The 22,166-nt window shown below is 40.2% G+C and overlaps 2 protein-coding genes across 3 annotated transcripts; one reads left to right on the forward strand and one right to left on the reverse strand.

Moving 5' to 3' along the window:
- Positions 1-2,172: 2,172 nt before the first annotated feature.
- On the forward strand, positions 2,173-14,976 carry LOC107799602 (uncharacterized). 2 transcript variants are annotated; one of them, XM_016622741.2, is made up of 10 exons: positions 2,276-2,762; positions 2,911-2,992; positions 4,079-4,188; positions 4,683-4,751; positions 4,885-5,000; positions 5,136-5,190; positions 13,211-13,331; positions 13,636-13,683; positions 13,912-14,006; positions 14,423-14,976. In XM_016622741.2, the coding sequence occupies exons 2-10, from the start codon at positions 2,968-2,970 to the stop codon at positions 14,522-14,524; spliced, it is 741 nt and encodes a 246-aa protein (XP_016478227.1). In that variant the 5' UTR covers positions 2,276-2,762; positions 2,911-2,967; the 3' UTR covers positions 14,525-14,976. The 2 variants fall into 2 exon arrangements, with proteins under 2 accessions (XP_016478226.1, XP_016478227.1); XM_016622740.2 differs by lacking the exon at positions 2,911-2,992 and having other exon boundaries at positions 2,173-2,762.
- A 1,823-nt stretch (positions 14,977-16,799) lies between these two features.
- Positions 16,800-19,065, reverse strand: LOC107790563 (nucleoside diphosphate kinase 1). The gene is made up of 4 exons (NM_001425875.1): positions 18,954-19,065; positions 18,679-18,727; positions 17,986-18,217; positions 16,800-17,095 (listed from the first exon to the last, which is right to left on the reverse strand). The coding sequence occupies exons 1-4, from the start codon at positions 19,002-19,004 to the stop codon at positions 16,981-16,983; spliced, it is 447 nt and encodes a 148-aa protein (NP_001412804.1). The 5' UTR covers positions 19,005-19,065; the 3' UTR covers positions 16,800-16,980.
- Between the last annotated feature and the right edge of the window lie 3,101 nt (positions 19,066-22,166).

The following is a 22,166-nucleotide window of genomic DNA, read 5'->3' on the forward strand; positions in this document are numbered from 1 at the left end:
AACTTGCTCACTCACTGCTTAATCTTGAGCCCTGTGATAGCATTATGATCTATAAATATTCTTTAGCATCCACAGTTTGCAAGATATTCTTGTAAACTTGAACAGAAATACTCTTAAAAACTAATAATATATCTTTAAATACCATAACTATAACAATGCAGTACCTATTAAGTTCTACACACTAGCTAACAATGAATAAAATTTTAATACCATCAGATTAAGTTGACCTACAATAATATAAAACGACATGTTATACATATCCAATTAAATTTCATTTACAGTAAAAAAATTATTTATGATCAGTATATGTATCGTAAGTTTTTTAATAATGCATAGTATAGTTGCCTCCAAAGCAAAGCAATCTCACTAACATACTTTGAAGAACCCATGCTTGTAGGGCATATATAGCATTGATTTGATTTGGATGTTTTGATCATTCATCAGAAAATATGTGTAACCCACAAGTACAAATTATATAGTGAGTATTGTAGGGTCAAAAGTACTTTAAATGAAGTATTTCCTATCAAAGTTAGGATCCCTCTCTACCAACATCCCATGTGATTAAAAAAATTTTTCCTCCAATCCCTCATGTCTCATGCTCATGCACTTATATATTCATTAGTATTCAACACTGGTCCTCTGCTAGATTCTCTAACAGCTACCTTTAAATTATTGTCCTCATGTGTTTAATAACAAAACTTATTCTCAAATGAAGGCAAATAATAAACTATACTAATTAATAACTTAAACAAATAGTGACCTCTACGGGTAATGGCGGAGCTAAGATTTTTAAAGACCGGTCAAAATATAAAGAACTCCGGAAAAAGCCAAGGGATGAATCAAGATAGTGTATATACATTAAAAATAATTCTATCTAAATACATAATGTAATTTTTTGAAGAAGGGATGTCAGTTTCCTTGAGTATATGTGGCTCCGCCACGATCTACACACAATAATTGGTAAATACTGCGTTCTTAGTGACGCTAAGAGAAAACGAATTTTCCTTTAAAAAGAAACAACTATTGATATAACCAAGTGTATTGCACAAAATGCATTGTCAATTTTTAGTGACATAACATCAGTTTGAAACATAATATAGGTTTCACCAGTATGTTATTCTTTACCCACCTTTATATTACCTTTTTGCTAATTTCAACTCCGGAGAAAGCTCTTTTGAGGAGAGAAAGATAAAAGTTTATAAAAGGCTTTTGAAAAGAACAAAACAAAAGGTTTATAGCTCAATCAGGTTGGGCTTATTTTGTTTGAAGGGGGAGCTATAGTGTTAGCTATGAATCGTGATAACTTTTGTCTGAACTTTATAAATGTATTAAGAAATTTATCAAATATTTATAAATATTTGAACGTAAATTCAATTATTATTGTATATTAACTTGAAGCCGTTATATGCATTCATAAACTTCAAATTCTAGATCTTTTTTGTCTATTTGTCCCTTCAAAGCTCCCACATAGCTCATATTTTGCCGAATATATGTACATATCTAGAGCCTGAAAATGAGAAGTTATCCTTCTAATATGGCTCGTTTGGTACGGGATAAAGAGACATTTAATTTCAGAATTAAATTTAATATTAGTTTATTTCACATTTCGTTAGGATAAAATCGTAAATTTTATCCCTATAGAAGTTGAGATAACAATTTCGGAATAATTAATTCCGAAATAACTTATTTTTCAACCAAACGACGTCCAAGGAGTCTCCTTATAAGAAGGAGAGCAAAAATATAAAATCCCATTAGGAGTGTAGAGTAACAAAATTCCCAAAACATCTCTACTTGACCATCAAGTCAAAATACACTAGTTGGATTAGACGTATTAGTCGACCAAACATTTTCATCAAGTTTTATTCAAATTTGAGTTGATCAAGTAAAAATATTATGAAAAGATGCAAATTCCTACAATAGTCGTAATTAATTCACAAATTTCTATCCAGCTTTGACGAAAAATTGTAAATCGGCGTTCAATTTTCTGATTTTAATAGTAATTATCTGGTTTTTATATTTTAATTATAATTCTGCAATTAAACCCCCCATTACTCAAACCCGTAACCGTTTTCTCAATAATCGCCGCTCCCCCACCCCCCACCTGGGGGTCCTCTCTAACAGACGCGAATGCCACCCAACTCAACAAAACTGCTCAACAGCTTATATCACATTCACACACCCCCAACCCCACAAAACCACCCACCCTCTTTCTCCCCACCTCTGCTTCGCTCTTCTCTTCTCCATTAACAAATCTGTTCGGGGAGAATAAGTTGCAGAGTAAAAAAAATCTAGAGATAGAGAATATTGCTCTTCCTGTTTTCTCTCTCTATATATAGATATATAGATATCATCTTACCTATATATACACATATTCACCTTCAGATATAGCTATATTTTTGCACCTATAAATACACACACAAATATACATACACTCCCTTGGTACAGAGGTTTTGCGTGATAACAGATCTCGAGATTCGAACGGAGGAATTGCGCATTTTCTATTCGAGAAACTGTAAAAGAAATTCAACTTCGTTATTGCAATTTTTTTGCTTAGTACATATCGGCTCAGTTCTGTTACTTTGAACTGTTAGCATTTCCATTGACGGAGGTCTGCTGCTATCGGAGGAGTTGAATGTGATGCAAATATTGTAGAGAAGAGTTTTTTAGTTTCGGTATTATGGAGGATAGAGGAGGATCGTTCGTGGCGGTGAGGAGGATATCTCAAGGACTTGAAAGAGGCAATACTTGCCATTCAACTTCTGGTATATTCCTTTACCTAACAGTACAAACATTCGCTCATTTCTCTCTCTCTCTCTATCTCTCTATCTCTCTCTATCTCTCTGTTTTGTGGCCTCAAAATTTGTGTATTTCTATCTGTATGTATTACCGATTGGTCTCTATCTATGTCAGGAGTAAATTTATACTATTGAAGTTTTGGATCTGTGAATTGAAAAGTGAGTTGCATTCATGCCTACTTGCATTGATATTTGTGGTGAGTTTGCATCCGCTGCTTCCTCTTTTTTCCCTGAATTTTGGCGTGACGTGTCCTACCTTTTGGATAATCAGCAGATTCATGCATTTGTTATGAACAGATTGGTTTCATAGAGTTAATATGTGATTCACCAGTACTTAAGTCTACTGTAGATAAAGCTGCCCCTGCCCTGGAGCATATTTTGAACACGTCTGCATACCTTAAGAGGAAAACTCTTTCCGATTTAGCAACAGAATATGGTTGTGTAGAAGAAAAATATGTAGTATAATTAATCATTCAGGTGCTGAACCACGGCTATATTCAATATTTTAAAACCTTTCGGACATTTAGACAAGCTATATACCAAATTCTAGCTAGACCTTTGAAGCTAATTGCTATTCATCTGTGCGTAGCTCATTTTTAGAATTTTGGGTAACATAAAATGACGTGATATTGGCTTTTTCAGCTTTTCTGGAACCATTCATTCCATTTTATTGATTCTGAATGTAGGTTTATCAAATTGTACAACTAAATGTTTTTATAAACAATTGAAAATATTATTTGCCCCCGTATATTTGCCGGAAACAGTCTGCTAATATGCTGTTGATTGTATCCACATAGCGTGATGAGTTGTTTCCCTTAGTGCTTAATTAAAAGTCTCATGTTTTTTATCAGATCAGATACTAGAAAGGATACATATGTAATCATTGAATGACTAAGTCAAGCAGGAAGTGTCCTTTACAATTTCTACTGTGTTACTACAGCCCATGATGTTTAGGATGTATCATAGGAACACACAAAGCAAAAATATCATAAGAACACATTGTATGTTTATTTCCTTTATCATGCCATGTGCTATAATTTATCAATTGCATGATGTGATTCAGCTAATCCTTGTTGCTTAATTGTGTCATTGTTGAGTGTTGACAGTATACTGAGAATGACTAAAAATTTCTTGTCACATGTGAACATGTCTTTAGATAGAAGTTCTTCTCTATCTGGCATCTGTATCATCCTTGCTCCAGTCCCACTCATAATTGAAGCATGTCATCACTGAAAAATCTGGAATTCCCATTTTCTTTATACAATCATTTTATTTTGTTACAGCGGAGGTTGTGGCAGGATCAGCAGCGTGGCTTGGCAGAGGCCTTTCATGTGTTTGTGCTCAAAGGAGGGAGAGTGATGCTCGTCCGTCGTTTGATTTAACTCCAGCCCAGGTAATATGTTTGTGGAGCTTATATGAAGTTTAAATGTCCTGCTTGCTGAATGCTAAAATTGTCATAAAACACAATGTAGTAGTATGCATTTCAGATCTACTTGTTCTTTTCCTGTTGAACTTTTTGTATTTCTTGGAATGACTCTCAGAAGTCCTGTTATGTGAGTTCGTAGTTTGTATTTTTCAATTTTGTTCTTACTTTTCTTGTTGAGTTGGACAAATGTGTCATTTTGTGCATCCAGATATGTTGTGCTCTTTATTTCTAGTTATGCCATGTCTTAGGCACAAGTGTTTTGTCCAAATATTCCGGCTTTCTATTTTAATGAGATGGGCCACAACTCTCTAGTGGGTGTCTGGCTGTCCACGCTGTCAAATTTTCTTGTTTTTTTATTTCTAATGTCGTGCAAAAGAATAGCTTAGCCATGGTAAGGAAGTTTGGAATGTCTTTGACATATTGGATGCTACTGATGCTTTATCTCACTTTGTTAATGTCAGGAGGAATGTCTGCTAAGGCTACAAAGCCGTATAGATGTTGCATATGATAGTTCAATCCCTGAACACCAGGTACTTTCTGTGTAAGACATGTAAGTGTTTTGCAATAAGGTTATGAGGTGATATCTTTAAGACTTTAACATTTCATTCAGGTTGTTTCCCACATTCTCATTCCTCAACTTTTCTCTTTGTTTTTTACCTAAAGGAAGCTTTAAAAGCTTTATGGAAAGCTGCCTTTCCTGAGGAAGAACTTCGTGGTTTAATATCTGAACAGTGGAAAGAAATGGGCTGGCAAGGAAAAGATCCTTCTACTGACTTTAGGTACATCAGCACCTCACTCCGGCCAGAAAAAAAAAGAAGATATTCTCGAGCTTATTCAACATCTTTCTGATTAATTTCCCGTTTCTGCCTATTGCAATCTTGGGTCGTTTTTAAGCTGTTTGATTGATTCTGTAGGGGTGGTGGATTTATATCGCTGGAGAATCTGTTATACTTTGCAAGGAACTTCCCGGTATGTCCTCTTTCCTCACTCTTTTGTGGGAGAAAGCCAAATTTTCTAAGCAAACATGTACTTACTTGTAAGAATGAGAACATTACTTGGAAAAGCTAATGTTTAGTGTTGAGATTTACTGTGATTTTGTGGCTATTGCAGACCCGACAGGTCTAGGTTTTTTTTCTAAGCAGCTCTTATGAATTTGCATCCTGAGATTGTAGCTATTCAGATTGTTGTGTTACACCTGAGTTACTTCACTACTTCTGCTGCACGTTTTTCTTTCCTTATGCACAGAAAAGATATGATTTTTAATTACTTGCTTAACCCTGAAAATCATGATAGTTGTTGGAGGGATGGGTTCCCTGATGTGTGGATGATCTCTGTATTCCTTTCTAGTGTTATACATGCAGGCACCTAGTCATTTCATGGTGATAGCAGCATATAAAATTTGTTGAAATAGCTGGAAAAAGTATTTCTGTCGTTAATTATTTAGTGCTAACGGGTGAAATGTACAGTAATGGGATAAATTAGTCCGAATGCTTTATAAGTTGGTTGACCAAGAAGGTAAAAATGGCTTTACTGTTATGCATCTCTTTGTTTCTTGTAAAAGTGGATAACTTTTTGATAGCCAGATTATGAAATTGCTACTCTTCACGTGCTCTTTTACATTATTTGACATTTCAGATCCTTATTGGCTAACAATATTAGCAAAATTGTAAGAAGTCTATGTGAAGCGATAGTCTAGTGGTAAGGACCTTTCTCCTCCAACCATTGGAGATTCGAGTCACCAATGGAGCGAGGTGGGAAAAGATCATGGTTGTGTTCCTGGGTCTTCGGGATTTTTTTTTTTTTTTTTTTTTGGTTGGGGGGGGGGGGGGTACCCTCCCTAACTTTTGCTGGTTCATATATTTTGTTTGAAAGTTGTATATTTAAGGCCCTCAAATTAGCACAAAGCTATGCCTTCGACTTCAAATCTAACTTGGTAAATTATTTGTGATGTTGGATTGCCTGATGTGATGCAGTTAGTTTATGTCATATTTATCATTTAATTTAGAAGTTAAGTGTTTATCAATTACTTTGCTCTATGGTAGACCTTGAAGATAAACACTTAATGGATGATAAGCATTCTTGCATAAGTCTTGTTACGCGGCGCCTTCCTGAAGTTCCTTGGAAGGGCGACGTAAGGCTAGGCAACCGATGTCAGTACGGTTGCTGTCCGCCAACTGAGGTCCCCTCCGTACGCTAGACTAGATTGTCAGTGCCGTACGGGAAAACCAATGTCATGAGCAATTGAAAGAGAGCAGAAAAGAGAATTGAGAATGAAAGAAAGCTTGATTGCATTGAATGAAAGCTATTACAGAAAACAAGACGGTGTCGGGGAGAGACACCAGTACAGAGAATTGTTTGCTTGCTTGAAAGTTTTGATTGCTTGGTCCCCCTTAATAATGCTTAAAAAAAATAAACCAAAGTTACATGACTAGACCTATGAAAGCTGGAAAATCACACTTAAAGAAAATGCAGCAAAACTACTCTATATTTACAATGAAAAGGACTTAGTCTTCTACAAAGCAGCAGCAAGTCCGTTGGCAGCAACTTTGTCTTTAGCATCAGGGTTTGCGCGCGCGGCATTGTCTGCGCGCGCGGCGCTGTTGGCTTTTGCCTGTGGCTGGGCGCTGGCGATGGCTATCGGTGGGGCGATAGAGGCACATGCGCGCTTGTCACTTGGAGCTGCCGAGACCACGGGGCCGACCGTGGCGACGGGCGTTGGGAGGCTGGCCAGGACGCCACGGGGCGCGTCCAAGGGATCATGGGGCATGGCTGGAAAGCCGCCCATGACATTCTCCCCCACCTGAGTTGGCGACGTCCTCGGCGCCTTCCTTGCAAGGTAATCATCAATCAGGCTCTTGTAGGCTTTGAGGTTTGTTCCCCTCTCCCAAGTATTCTCCTCTGCATCACATCCCTGCCATTTCACCAAGAACTCCTGGTGATCTTTTCTTGAGGCGTGAATCACTCGATCATCAAGAATAGCTTCAGCACGCCTTTTTCCGGTTGAATTGGGGCCTCGAATACTTGGTATTGTGAGTTGGCTTCGTGAAGGATCCTCCACGTCTTCCCGAAAAGGTTTCAGGAGACTGACATGGAAAACAGGATGGATTTTCCACCAAGCTGGGGTATCCACCCGGTATGCAACTTTCCCAATGCGCCTTTCAATGGACAAGGGTCCAATATATTTTTGCAATAGGCGAGGGTCATGGACCCCTGCAAACAAGTACCGCTTTGGGATTTTGACCATCACTTTGTCTCCCACCTGGTATTCCACAAAGCGGCGATTCTGATCAGCATGCCTCTTCATCCGCTTTTGGGCTTTGACAAGATAGCTCCGCACTATCTCCAAATTTTGCTTCCATTCTTTTGAGAAGCTGGCAGCCCGAGGAGATTTTGACATGTTTGGTGCGTTCACTGTGTGTGGGAGTAGCGGTTGCTGTCCGGTAACAATTTCAAAAGCGCTTTTGTTGGTACTTGAGCTCTTTTGTGAATTGAAACACAGTTGAGCAGCATCCAGAAGCTTCACCCAATTCTTCTGCGATCCGGTCACAAAGTGCCGGAGATATTCCTCTAGCATGCCATTGAATCGCTCCGTCTGGCCATCCGATTGCGGATGAAAACTTGAGCTATGACTCAATTTTGACCCGAGGCACTTAAAGAGTTGGGTCCAAAAATTGCTAGTGAAGCGTGAGTCGCGATCACTAACAATGTCTTTAGGTAAGCCCCAATACTTGACGACATGAGAGAAGAATAGTCGAGCTGTATCTTCTGCTGATATATATTGTGGGGCTGCTATAAAGGTAGCATACTTGGAAAACCGATCCACCACAACCAAGATAGTTGTGAGATCTCCGACCTTGGGCAATCCGGTGATGAAGTCCAGGGAAACGCTTTCCCAAGGTCTTTTTGGTACAGCTAGTGGTTCCAAGAGCCCTGCCTGCGTCAAGCGGTCTGACTTATCTTTCTGGCATACTAGACAAGTCTTCACATACTGAGCGACGTCATCGACCATTTGAGGCCAATAATATGCACGGCGAAGCAATGCCATGGTGCGTTCCTCGCCGGGATGACCGGCCCACAAAGTATCGTGGCATTCTGCAAGAAGAGTCCGTCGCAGATCTCCTCCTTTAGGAACATAAAGTCGGTTCCCTTTCACCTTCAGGAACCCATCTTCGGTGTAGAACTGGCGAGTCTTGCCCTGTCCTACCAAATCAACCAAATACTGTGCAGCAGGATCCTTGATGAGTAGATCCTGTATCTGGTCTTTTATGGTGGTGGTTACTTCGCTTCCCTTTAGGGCGGCGAGAACACACATCGATGCTAGATCAGCTCTCCGACTGAGTGCATCAGCAACATGATTGGTCTTTCCACTTCGGTACTCCAGGTTGAAGTGAAATTCCGCTAGGAGTTCCTGCCACCTAGCCTGTCGTCCATTCAGCTTTGGCTGGGTCATGAAATGGCTAACGGCTGTATTGTCTGTCTTGACCACGAATGGGGCTCCCAGTAGATAATGCCTCCAAAGGCGTAAGCAATGAATGACAGCCAATAATTCTTTCTCATGGGCGGCATAGCGTCGCTCTGCATCCTTCAGTTTCCGGCTCTCGTACGCTACGGGATGCCCTTCTTGTAGCAATACTCCACCAAGTGCATAGTCGGAGGCATCCGTTTGCACTTCGAATGGCTTGGCCAAGTCAGGGAGGGCCAAGACTGGGCTACTGGACATAGCCATCTTCAATGCGTCGAAGGCCTTTGCCCGCTTGGGGCCCCAATCCCACGGGGTGGCCTTCTTGAGAAGTTCTGTCAGCGGCACTGCAATGAGGGAGTAACTTTTCACAAACCGCCGATAGAAGTTGCATAGGCCAAGGAACGACCTCAAGGCATGTATATCCTTAGGAGGCGGCCATTCTGTAATGGCCTGAATCTTCTGCTGGTCCATCTTGATCCTCCCTTCCTCGATGACATGTCCGAGGAAGTCAATTTGTTTCTGAGCAAAGGAGCACTTGGATAGCTTCGCATATAGTTCGTGCTCCCGCAATCGGGCTAGGACCTTCCGCAAATGCTCCAGGTGTTCTTCTAGTGTCTGGCTATATACCACAATGTCATCCAAATAAACCACGACGAATTCGTCAATGTATTCTCGGAAGACTTGGTTCATCAAGGTGCAAAATGTGGCTGGCGCGTTAGTCAAGCCAAAGGGCATAACCAGGAAGTCGTACGACCCATATCTTGTCACACAGGTCGTCTTGTGCTCATCACCATCGGCAATCCGAACTTGCCAATAACCTGTCCTCAGGTCTATTTTGGTGAATACCGTCGCACCACCCAGTCTATCAAACAAGTCTGCCATTAGCGGAATAGGGTACTTGTTTTTCACGGTGATTTTGTTTAGAGCCCGGTAATCCACGCAGAGTCGCAAACTACCATCATGTTTCTTTTGGAATAGCACAGGGGACCCGTATGGGGACTTAGAGGGCACAATGATCCCTGTGTCTAGCATTTCCGTCAATTGTCTCCGAAGCTCGGCGAGTTCGGGTTGTGACATTCTGTATGGCGCCCGGGCAGGTGGCTTCGCACCCGGCACCAACTCAATCTCATGGTCCACAGTTCGCCTAGGCGGAAGACGCTTTGGCATGTCTTGTGGCATGATGTCTTCAAATTCCAGAAGTAACTCCTTCACGGGTGCAGGAATGGGACCCGAGGAGCGTTCTATATCTTCCATGCAGAGGGTAGCCAGGAACGTGGGTTCATGTCTTTTTACCCCCTTCTTCAACTGCAAGGCCGAGATGTTCTCGGCTGCCATCTTCATGGGAATGCACGGAATAATGCAGGGCTTGGCCCCATTTGCCCCCATCATCAGCAGCATGTCTGCATACGGTGCGGGCATGGTATTGGTCTGTCTCAGGAATTCCAACCCCACGATTAACTCAAAGTCATCTATGATCACTACGCACAGGTTGAACTTTCCTTCATAAGGGCCAAGCTTCACTGGTACTTCTTTGGCTATTCCACCCACTGGTTGAGGTGGTGAGTTGATAGCCTTCACACGACCTTTGCCCTTTCCTACGACTAGTCCAAGACGCTCCACCTGAGTCGAGGCTAAGTAGTTGTGGGTGGCACCTGTGTCTATCATTGCCCGAATGGGCTTGCCATTTACCTTCATGTCAACGAACATTAGGGTCCTCTCTTGATGAGGAGGAGTCCTCAAATTCGCCTTCTTATTTCCTTTCCTGGCAATTGGACAGGGGTCCTTCTTCTTGCGGATACCGGCACTGGTACCCGCTAAGGGCTCAGAAATGGAGCCAACAATTGCATTGAATGCACCTACTGGCTCGGTCTGCTCCGCATCATCGGCGTCGTCATCCGTCCCATCCTCAAAAGCTTGATGGGCATTCATCTGTGCATGTGGACATTCATTATTCCAATGTGGTCCGCCGCAATGGCGACATCCTGAGGGGGGCTTCCTCCCCCGATCATTGTTGTTAGATGCAGCACTAGTACTGCCGGAAGAGGGAGTCTTGGATTTGGGTGCACTCCGGTCTCCTCCACTTCTGCTAGGGCCACTAGTGTTTGGTTGGCCCCCTTTGTATCCTCCTCGGACAGGCTGTTGAGGCCTATCCTTCCGGGCTTCCACTTGGTAATCCCCAAGGCACTCTGCTGCTTGGATTGCCTTAGGCAACGTGTCTACCCTTTGTCTCTGCAACTCCATCCGGGCATAAGGTTTCAACCCTTCCAGGAAGGTGAAGAGTTTGTCTTTGTCCCCCATGTCACGGATGTTCAGCATGAGCGCGGAGAATTCCCGCACGTAATCTCGCACTGATTTGGTCTGGCGGAGCTCCCGCAACTTTCTCCTGGCATTGTACTCAACATTTTCGGGGAAGAACTGTAGGCGTATGGCTGCCTTCAGTTCCGCCCATGTGTCGAGGGCATCTTCACCTGCCTTGATGGCTTCGTACTTCACCCGCCACCAGAGTTTGGCATCACCCTGAAGATACATGGCAGCAGTTGCTACCTTCTTAGCTTCTTCCAGGCTTCCCACGGCATCGAAGTATTGCTCGATGTCGAAAATGAAATTTTCCACTTCTTTGGCATTCCGAGCTCCACTGTATGGCTTTGGCTCAGGAATTTTCAGCTTTTGTGCCATGGGGGCGAGGTTCACACCACCCCCAAATTGGTTTCCGCCTCCTCGAAGTAGGCCTTGTAAAGCAGCATTGACAACATTGAGCTGGCCTGTCAAGATGTCAATGGTTTGTTGCATGGCAGTCACCCTGTCTGCCTCTTGTTCCCTGTTGGCTAAATCCTCGGCACGCTCCTGCTGGAGGACCTCAAATTTACCAAAAATTTCAGCTGCCTCTGTGGCTGCTGTTTGCCGGTCTCCTTCAGAGTCGCGGCTGATGTTTTCTATGTCAACTTCGGCCTGGATGAGTCTGCGGTCCAGGTCGTCCAACTTTTGCACTAGGCTGGTTTTTAGATCGGGCACCATTTCCACGATGGGCCGTAATGCGTCAACCGTTCCCTCAAGGGTCGCGATGCGATCCCCATAATTCACCATGGTTAGAAATGGTGGTAATTGCAATGTGATCCCTCGTCCGATGTCGAGCCTAGGCTCTGATACCAACTGTTACGCGGCGCCTTCCTGAAGTTCCTTGGAAGGGCGACGTAAGGCTAGGCAACCGATGTCAGTACGGTTGCTGTCCGCCAACTGAGGTCCCCTCCGTACGCTAGACTAGATTGTCAGTGCCGTACGGGAAAACCAATGTCATGAGCAATTGAAAGAGAGCAGAAAAGAGAATTGAGAATGAAAGAAAGCTTGATTGCATTGAATGAAAGCTATTACAGAAAACAAGACGGTGTCGGGGGGAGAGACACCAGTACAGAGAATTGTTTGCTTGCTTGAAAGTTTTGATTGCTTGGTCCCCCTTAATAATGCTTAAAAAAAATAAACCAAAGTTACATGACTAGACCTATGAAAGCTGGAAAATCACACTTAAAGAAAATGCAGCAAAACTACTCTATATTTACAATGAAAAGGACTTAGTCTTCTACAAAGCAGCAGCAAGTCCGTTGGCAGCAACTTTGTCTTTAGCATCAGGGTCTGCGCGCGCGGCATTGTCTGCGCGCGCGGCGCTGTTGGCTTTTGCCTGTGGCTGGGCGCTGGCGATGGCTATCGGTGGGGCGACAGAGGCACATGCGCGCTTGTCACTTGGAGCTGCCGAGACCACGGGGCCGACCGTGGCGACGGGCGTTGGGAGGCTGGCCAGGACGCCACGGGGCGCGTCCAAGGGATCATGGGGCATGGCTGGAAAGCCGCCCATGACAGTCTATATGATAAACTTAAATAGATTTATCAGATACTTCTCAGAAAAGACTGAACCAAGACAGTGAGCTCACAGCTTAAGATGTTAACGAATTTCTGAAAATAATTCTGCTAAATTGCAAATTTTATTATCTTTGAACAACCGACTTTGTGGATGTGAGGCCTTCAAAGTTGCACAATTAAATTAGAAATGTGGCCCTATAATTCTGGCATCCATGAAACAACAAAACTGGTTAGAGCTGCTCTGCAACTTTACATAATCTACTTCATTATATGTGAAATATTTGAGTGTGTCTATTATTAGTGATAACATGTGACTTTGTGCTACTCAATGTTGGTGAAAGATTCACGAAGGCGTGATGTTGCTTATGATCCTTTAAATCTAGCATTCATGAATAAAAGATACAACAATTTTGTCTACTGCACCAACAATTATTAAAAGAAAAAGCGCATTATCTTCTTGATATTATGTGAAATAATCGGAGTCTATCTACTGTGAATGACGGGTTCTTCAGAAGTAAGATAACTATATTTAGTGTGGAATGTAAAATATATCATATTTAACAGAAAATAAATATTTAAAATCTTTCGCACTTAGTTAAAATGCTTATGCGACACTCAAGCATTATAAAGTTCTAGATCCATCTATTTATTCTCTTTTCCTAATTTTATTTGCAGAAATCTTTCCAGGATCTTCTCCGAAAGCAGGAAGGTGATAGAGCAATTTGGGAATACCCATTCGCTGTTGCTGGTGTCAACATCACATTTATGCTTATCCAGATGCTCGATCTGGAAGCTTGTACGTGTACCATCTACTCTCTTTTATATGCTGAAAATTATTGAAGTCTTAACCAAAATTCCAGTATATATGCTTCTGAATTAGTCCATCTAACAAAAAAATGAGATATGAGTGTTGTTACAACCAGTTTCATGTTTGCCAAAAAGCAGTGTTCTAGGACTTGTGAATCTAAATACTTGTGAAACAGGAGTTGTTAGAATGCAGACTCTCTCATGCACAAGTATATATACAAACCAAATATACTTAATTTTCCCTGGAAGACTTGTTTCGAAATCACTTAGTTAATTGTGCTTTAACTCTGCAGTAAAACCCAGAAATCTGGTGGGAGCTACTTTCTTGAAGTTTCTTGCAGGTAAATTTTTTACAAGATGTGTCTCTTCTTTCAGGTGTTGCTTAACTACTGTTAATTTCTTTTTCATTTTGATGCATTCAGTTATTGTGTTTAGATGCGCCCTTTGTGTTCCTTTACTGATCTTCTGTGTTGAAAAATGAGAGTCGGTGAATTCCGGTTTAGTTCTTTAGAAATGTGAAGTTTAACTTGCACCTTTGCTCCTCTAAGCAAGATGTTTCCTTTTTGCAGAAAATGAGTCAGCTTTTGATCTTCTATATTGCATCACGTTTAAGTTGATGGATCATCAGTGGCTTGCCATGCGAGCATCATATATGGACTTCAATGTATGTACTTTTGGCTTCCTGATATTTAGTTAAGTGTTTGGAGTGTTCAAACTGTGCTTATGTCTTATCCAGTTCGTTTGCGTTTGAAAGAGTTTTCATGCCTCTTTCACTTAAATGTTTTTCTTAGTTGTTTCACTTTGGCTAATGTATCTTGATATCAAAGAAATGTGTATTCCTTGGCAACAGAGCATAGCTGCAATTCTACTTACTGTCGCTTTTGGTATGAAGCTCTGTAAGAATGTTTCTGTGTTCCATGTTTGTTAACTCTTGCTGTCACTTGTCTGTATTATCTTATCTAGCCATAACTAGATTATCTTATCTAGTTGTTTACTTGTTTACTCTTCATACTACATTACTTCTTGTTAAGTAGGAGGCCCTGCATTCGTGATTTTATATAATGTAATTTGTTCTTGCAGACGGTCATGAAGGCTACTCGTCGTCAACTAGAAGAGGAGCTTCTGCAAGAAGACATAACACGGCTGGAAGATTTACCCTCATACAGCCTTCTTAGTCGATAGTGTTTGTAGTCGTGACATTTAAGAAAATGAAATGGCTTTTGTATGCAAGTTTTGAGGCATCTATTGGTTTTGTTCTTACATTAGTAGCTTTCGGTGGTGGGTGTTACTTTGTAGAAGTCAGCGGGGAGGAAATATGGGGATTTTACAGTGCCTGAACTTGGTAATGTAAGAGCAAGTACAACGTACCCTTGTGTCTTGAATTTGGTAAGGGGCAATACTGCTGAGTAGTCTCAATACTGGTGGTAGGAAATCGAAGAGTTGTCCTTCGACTACCTTTTTTGTTTAAGCAAATCGAAGGTGGTACCCGTCGATCAGCTCTGACAGAGACTTTAGACCAAGACGTACCTGTGTAAACTAACTGATCGGTGGATATTGGCATATCTTAAGCTTTAACGTGTGGCCTATGTTCATCTTATCTCGAATACCATTTAGTATAATTTATATTACCGCAATCATATGATTGAACGGTTCCAGTTGTTGCCCGCCAGCCCATTTGTGAAGTGATGGCGTAGTATATGAAACTTTAAAGGAAAAGGGAGAATCGGTCCCTTTCCCAAAATAGAGTTTAAACCAGCAAGCATTGAACTTGCAAACGGATGTGTCTGCACCTTTTGACAATCTTTGGATGATTTTGAAGTGTCAATACCTATTTGATTGAACTGGATTCCCCTACGATACGTCTATTATGCACCAAATTAGTCACCTTCGTTTTATCGAGAGGATTCAATTTGCAGAATTGGTAACGTGACAGCCACCTCCCGGTCTGGTGAAGAGAGAATGGAAGAGCCTCTCAGTAGGGCAAGCACAAAATACCTCGTTCGAGTCCCCGGATGAAGGTGAGACCAACCTTATTATGATTAGCGAAGTCCTTTCCAACTCCGTCGAATGGTTTCACTCCTCTTTTCCCCTTTTGTCAGTTCCTTGTCAGTCAGTCGACTCTCCTCCCTCAAAAGATTGTCGAACTTCACCTTCTTCACTTTCGGCACGGGCGCGGACTCCGCGATCTCTGGGTCGCCGAGGTTCCTTTTCTTCCGCCTCTTAAGATCCGCTATCTCTATGATTTGATCCTTCGCGTATCGGCCCCATACTTCTTTGATCTCCCTTTCTCCTGACGTAAGAAAGTGACACAGGCTTGGCCAGCTTTTTTCAAACTTGACGGTCAAGGCTGGCACGTTGAACCATGTCTGTCAACGGTGAAAGATAGCCCTAAAGTGAGGGCCCCGGAGATAGTATTTCTCAACTGTCGATCGACGTGACAATCATGCCTGCTTGACAAAGCCTTTTTCATTCAGTCTCCCAATAAACAAAAAAAGATTTCTGGTGACCTTATCGACGTCAGCCCCCTTCCTACTCCAGCTAATGGAAAAATGCCTTTGAATGGTCGTAATCGTCGACAACCCAACCGACGTCCACCATAGGCTCGGCGAGCTGTCCTCCTAGATTTCCCGAAGGTAAAGCAACAGCAGTTATGGATCTGATTGAGGAGCGCTGGGAAGAATGGATCGGGGAGATGCCCTTGAAGATCACTTACCCAGCTCTGGAAGGACATGAGTGGAGAATTGTCACCGGATTTGATCCAAAAAACACAGGGCGGAGTTACCTTATTGGTGAGTCTTGGCCGGGTTAGTGTTTAAGGAAGAAAACCTTATTGTAGGTTCTTTTTTATTTAAATAGTGCCAAATTCAAAAATAAAAGGAAAAAGATGCTTGTACGCACATTAGATTTGCTAACTCAATTGATCCTACTGTGTCTAGATCAGGGTTCCCGCTTGTTAGATTACTTATAAAGTCTGTCGTTAACACCAAAAGAGGAGCAAAGAGAGATATTTCCGCTTAAGGCTTAACTATGTTCTCCGTTACAGTGGCCTGGGGACCAAAATGTTGCATTGTGTTTTACCAGCCCTAATTTGCGTAACCCTTGAAGAGAAGAATGCTCTCTCTGGGAAGCACCATTTCATGCCTAGTAAGTTGAGAATAAAATACCACAGTTGACTAGAAACCCCGAATAGGCCCGAGACCAAGCTCCAGAAACGAAGCTCATTCAGGCAAATCTGACTGTAGCAACAATATTTTATGAACCAAATTCACATCCATATGGCCATCTAATGCACCTAATTGCCACAACTAAAGCAAACTGCGCACAACATAAGTGCCCTCTTTAGCCTTCATAGCCACAGTACAGTATAGGAACATTGTGTAACCTTCGGCTGATTTTTTTGAAGAAAAAAATTGAAGCTAACAAATTATAAGCTCAATTTCTTGAAACAGGACGACATGAAGCATAAAAAATGACTAAATAATCACGAAAGTAATACTGATCACATATTAAATGTTTTTGCAACAGGGAATGACAGAACCTCAAACACCAAACTACTAGACTCAAATCACATCCAAAATTCATAAGTTACAACCAAACAGGCAGGCCAATTGATAGAGTTCTAAAGTCATAAAACTTTTCTACTCGTAGATCCAAGAGTGAAGGCTGCTCTGCCACTCTGCAACTCCTTCGGGGAACCAAAGAGCAATTTCCTTCCTTGCACTCTCAACTGCATCACTTCCATGAATAACGTTCCTGTAATCAAACATGTTCTCTTAGACTTCAAGCTGGTTAAGGTCAAAGGTAAATAAATATACCAATTAGGCCAACTCAATAAGCATTAACACCATTGAACTGACAAATGGTAACATAATCAGGCTTCATTAATCTAAAGTGGATAATAAATTTCTCAAGATAAAACTAGGGAAATTGCAACTACATCAATACTAACTAATTGCTATTGACAAAGCTGTTGCAGGAAATAGACAGTGGGGATGCATGGCTAACTACAAAACTATTTCTCCAATACAAGTCTATAGAAATGCAATTTGGACAACAATTGGGAAAGGTCTTCTTCAAAAATCCTTTGGAAAAAAGCTAGTGTAAGTTAAAAACATGTGGATAGTTGCGATTTTGAAGATTTGAGAGTGTTTTGTCAGTGGAAGAAGAGTTTCTTGGTGAGAAACAGATCTTCAGCACTTGTTTATTTTCAAACATAATTTAACTTTTTGCAAGAAAAAACTTGAGCCAAACACCATTTTCCAATAATCAACTTCAATTTTTTCAATAAATCTACACAAAGTGCCCACCTACATAAGACCAACAATGAATTTGGTAAAGCATTAATAGTTAGTGTTCTAAAGTCTTGGATTCATCACTCCTATTGTTATTATTTGGGGAGTAGATCCAACTTATTGGGCATTACATCCATGCAGGCTGATCACCAACATAACAAAGTATTAGAGCTTAAAGTGAATTAGTTAAAATACAAAACTCTCAAGAAACAGATGTTAATAACAAAATTTAAGCAGGCTGCTAAAGCAGATAGTAGTAGTCCTACCTATTAGATAGTATTAGTCCTACCTATTGGCAAAGAATAATGCATGTTCAGACAGTGAAACTACATGGGGTACTGGGTGTTTTACCTGCCAATGTCAATAGCATAATCACCACGGATGGTACCAGGAGCAGACTCCAATGGGTTTGTTGCTCCAATGATCTTCCTGCCAGTGGTAACTACACCCTTACCTTCCCAGACCATTGCAACAACGGGGCCAGAAATAATATAATCAACAAGTCCATTAAAGAAAGGCTTAGCAGACAAGTCTGAGTAATGCTTTTCAGCAAAGGCGCGATCCACGGTGATGAGCTTCAAGCCTATATCCAAAACAAAGTAAAATAATGGCACAAATTAATCAGAACAGTCAAAAATAGAAACCAAAAAAAAATGACTGATTCCAAAATCCTTTTTTTTTTACCGTTGAGCAACCAATGTGCAAGTCACAACATATAAAGTGGACATATAATGGACAAGAATATTACTCGCCAATGTACAGACAAATTATACAGAAAAGAGAGAAATAAAGGAAACAAATTAGTTTACTTAATATTATTTCAGTGCAAAAAAGGAGCTACAATCCTTTTATTTAACAATTAGGTAAAAGAATCACAAATCAGCAGAAGCATCATCAGGGAGTGGGTCCTGACTAATCATAAGTCTGTGTGTTGTTACAAATGATGGAACGGACACATAAGGAAATCGTTTTAACTTTTAAGTACTAATAAAGCAGCATAAGACTAATCAATCATACTTCTCATAATTGAGTAGCAAAGATTACCTTTCAAAGAGAATCCTTTCTTCTCAAATCTTCCAATTATCTCACCAACCTGAACCATAACATAAAATCAATGCACAGCTAAGGTAAGAAAAACTGCCATATCAAGAACTTTGGAAAAAGAAAAAAGAAACCCAGATACAAAATTGACAATTTCTAACATGTAAAGAACAAAAATAGCAAAACAAACACAAAATCCAATCAATCAAAGCTTTAGCTTATAGATCTAAACAGAAAACGCGTATAGATAAAAACAAAAAATAATTAGGAAGACGAACCAGGCCACGTTGGACACCATCAGGCTTGATCATGATGAAAGTCTGCTCCATTTTCGCTTCTTTGATGTTCTGAAAAATGGTCTATGGATTTAGAATAGCAGTACGCAGCACTCGGCGAAGAGTGGGAGATGAGGTATTTATATGGTGGTGGGTCTGTGTCTTTTTAGATAGCAAACCCTAATTGTTCTTTCGAATATTCCGTTTTTGAGTAACCGGTTGGGAAAAAAAAAATCCACAAATTATATTTAATTTGATCAAGTATAAGAAAATTTAATTTAACATAATGGAAAGGGATTATGCAGGTTGTGAACTTGTGATCTGGTCCCAAAAATAAAATGTCTAATAGCCAATTATTACAATTTTATAAATAGCAGACCCCAATTTTGAAGAATTTGATAACAGGTGGACTACTATCAGTAGGTCGCCTCTAAATCGAGCGACCAAAAATTAATTTCTTAAAAAGCACAAAATCATTCATCATCTTTGGATTTAGATTCAAAGCCAACCTTATTTTTTCATAAAGAGCATTAATAGTCCTAATTGTTTATCATATACAAAAATAATATTCTTAATATTTTTATCATTTACAAATCTATTACATAACTAAAATAATATCCGTAATGTACTATAAAATTACAACAACTAACAACATACCCAGTAATATCCCACACTGTGGAGTCTAGGAGGGTAGTGTGTACGCAGACCTTACCCCTACCTTTGTGAGGATAGAGAGGTTGTTTCCAATACACCCTCGGCTCAGAAAAGTATAAGCACCACATTAATGAAAATATGGACAAGAAGGGACAGTACCAAAAAGTCATATAAAAGCAGAATAAAAATAACAAGACAGTAAGGTGATCAACAATGAAAGAAAACAACGGTTAGTCATAAAAACCTACTACCAACAGAAAGCGAGATTGAGTGTCAATTAGTGGCGGAGCCAGGATCTCCGCGAATGGGGTTCAAGAAAAAAAAGATCGTAGCTAGTGAGAATTGAACATATGACATTTCAAAGATTTTGAACCCCCTTGACCACTAAGCTACACTTTTGGGGATATGTCAAGGGAGTTCAAAACTTAATATATATATTAGGGGTGGGCATAAAATCCAAAAAAATGAATTCCGAACCGAACCGAATTAATTTGGTATTTCAGTTTCGATTTTTTCGGTATTTCGGTATAATTCAGTATTAAATTTTCGGTATTTCGGTATAACGGTACGGTCCTCGGTATTAAGATTTTGATATTTCGGTATACCGAAATACCGAATTTATAAAGTATTCCATGTGCTTCCCAATTCCTTGTCCCACACTGCCCTAGCCCAACCAAAATTTTTAAGTTTATTTCTAGCTCAATAACTCAAGACTAAGCCCAAGTCCATTACTCTCTTAGTCTTTTCCCCTTATTTCTAAGGATTGGAATTAGTATTAGGTTTCTCAATAAGTGAAGAACAGATCGGATGTGAGCTTGTGGCTGCGAGTGTTGCGACTGCGATAGAGACGGCGTGACGGCGACTTAACGACCTCGGCGCCGACGACTCTCAAGTGTGACTGCTTGTTTCCTCGTTTTTAACCTTCAATCTTCAACTCTTCAACAGGTTCACAACTTCTTCATTCTTTATTCTTCAATCTTCATTAAGTTAGTACGTCGAACAATTGACTCAAGGATAATATAGTAAGTACAGAAGTAACATTTTGGTGTCTAGTTTATAGTTAAGTCGTGGAGACTTATGGGTAGTTGGACGCCATTTACAAAATATATTTTACCACTTGGCCTGGGCGAAATTAAGAGGGAAAGAACTAACTTATATCTGCAACTTGTTATTCAGCTTTTCAGTAGTTTGGGTGTACACAAACAGATTTAAGGGACTATTTTATCGTAGCTATTGTAGTTTTCACTGGGTCTATTTTCCTTAGGCATTGTGATACTAAACTCAGTTGTTTATTTACACTTATCTATTTGTATGACATATATATTTGGTCGAATTATCTTTAGATATGGAAGATAACGAAAGCACTACTACCATTGTTTGATCACTGGTGAGTTTAATATTCTATTTGTTTGGTGATATACTTTTGTAGTTTTTTTCTTTTATCATCAAAAAATAATATTCTAACTTATGTTTTTATCTTCTTTTTTTAGGTTCAAGTTCAATAATGCCCCGTGCTCCTAAAGTTGATTCGAGAGTCGAGACTATTTATGTTATTTTGATTTTTGAGAATTTGTTAAACTTATTTAAGCTTAATGTGTTAGACACTTAGACTTATGTTATGGGCCAGTGTTCTTATCATTTTATGTTAATGTTGTTGCTGCCCTGCTTATTAGTTAAACTTACACCTTTATGTTTGGCAGAATGGCAGTAACCAGTAGGTTTGCAAACTTTGCATAATGTTATTGCTACTGTGAGCGTGACACTTTAGTTGTTATTACTTATTGGTGTAAACTTGAATTCTCTCTGTTTTTGTTGCATTGTGTTTAATGCTGCTGCTACTCGTTAGTAATTTTTGCATGATGCATCTATGTTTTTGTTGCATCTGTGTAAAGTGTAAATTTGAATTAAAAATCCTGCTGCTGGTTGAGCTGCTGCTTAGAGTTCAGTATGATTTTGCAGTCCATATTTGGTTTAAGTGGTGCTGACTGATGATGCCTATGGATTTGATTCATTTAGGAAAGATTTTCCTTTTAGTTAGAATATTTCGTTTCATATTAGTATTAAATTTAGTCATTATCATTTTAATTTCCAAAGGAAAGATATTACTTATTAGTGGTGATGAATGTTGATGCCTCTGGATTCTATTTCCTTTCAATAAGAAATGAAAGGAAAGATTTTCCTTAATTAGGAATGCACTGAAATTTTATTTCTGCTTGCTAACGCTCTTAGCACTTAGCAGTACATGACACATGAATATGTATCAAACCGAAACCCTACCGAACCAAAATAAGAAGTACTGAATCGTACCGAATTAATTTGGTACGGTATTTGGTATACACAATTGATAAACCTAATACCAAACCGAAATTCCTAATATCGAACCGAAATACCGAATGCCCACCTCTAATATATATATATAGGTAAAAAAATAAATTTTGCTTTATATATACAGTGTAATTTTTCGGCGAAGGGGGTTCAGGTGAACCCCCTTCTGCCCCCTAAATCCGCCCCTGGTGTCAATACTACTGTTATGAACACTCTAGACTACCTACTCTACTATCC

The sequence above is a fragment of the Nicotiana tabacum genome, chromosome 19, assembly GCF_000715075.1.
Source record: "Nicotiana tabacum cultivar K326 chromosome 19, ASM71507v2, whole genome shotgun sequence".
Classification (NCBI taxonomy): Eukaryota; Viridiplantae; Streptophyta; class Magnoliopsida; order Solanales; family Solanaceae; genus Nicotiana; species Nicotiana tabacum.

Excerpts from the sequence above, each read along its gene's own strand:
- LOC107799602 (XM_016622740.2), top strand. The coding sequence starts at position 2,678 with ATGGAGGATAGAGGAGGATCGTTCGTGGCGGTGAGGAGGATATCTCAA. Across the intron at positions 4,189-4,682 it reads TTGATTTAACTCCAGCCCAG|GAGGAATGTCTGCTAAGGCT; the intron begins GTAATATGTTTG and ends TGTTAATGTCAG. Across the intron at positions 4,752-4,884 it reads GTTCAATCCCTGAACACCAG|GAAGCTTTAAAAGCTTTATG; the intron begins GTACTTTCTGTG and ends TTTTACCTAAAG.
- LOC107790563 (NM_001425875.1), bottom strand. The coding sequence starts at position 19,004 with ATGGAGCAGACTTTCATCATGATCAAGCCTGATGGTGTCCAACGTGGC. Across the intron at positions 18,218-18,678 it reads GAAAGGATTCTCTTTGAAAG|GCTTGAAGCTCATCACCGTG; the intron begins GTAATCTTTGCT and ends TTTTGGATATAG. Across the intron at positions 17,096-17,985 it reads TATGCTATTGACATTGGCAG|GAACGTTATTCATGGAAGTG; the intron begins GTAAAACACCCA and ends GTTTGATTACAG.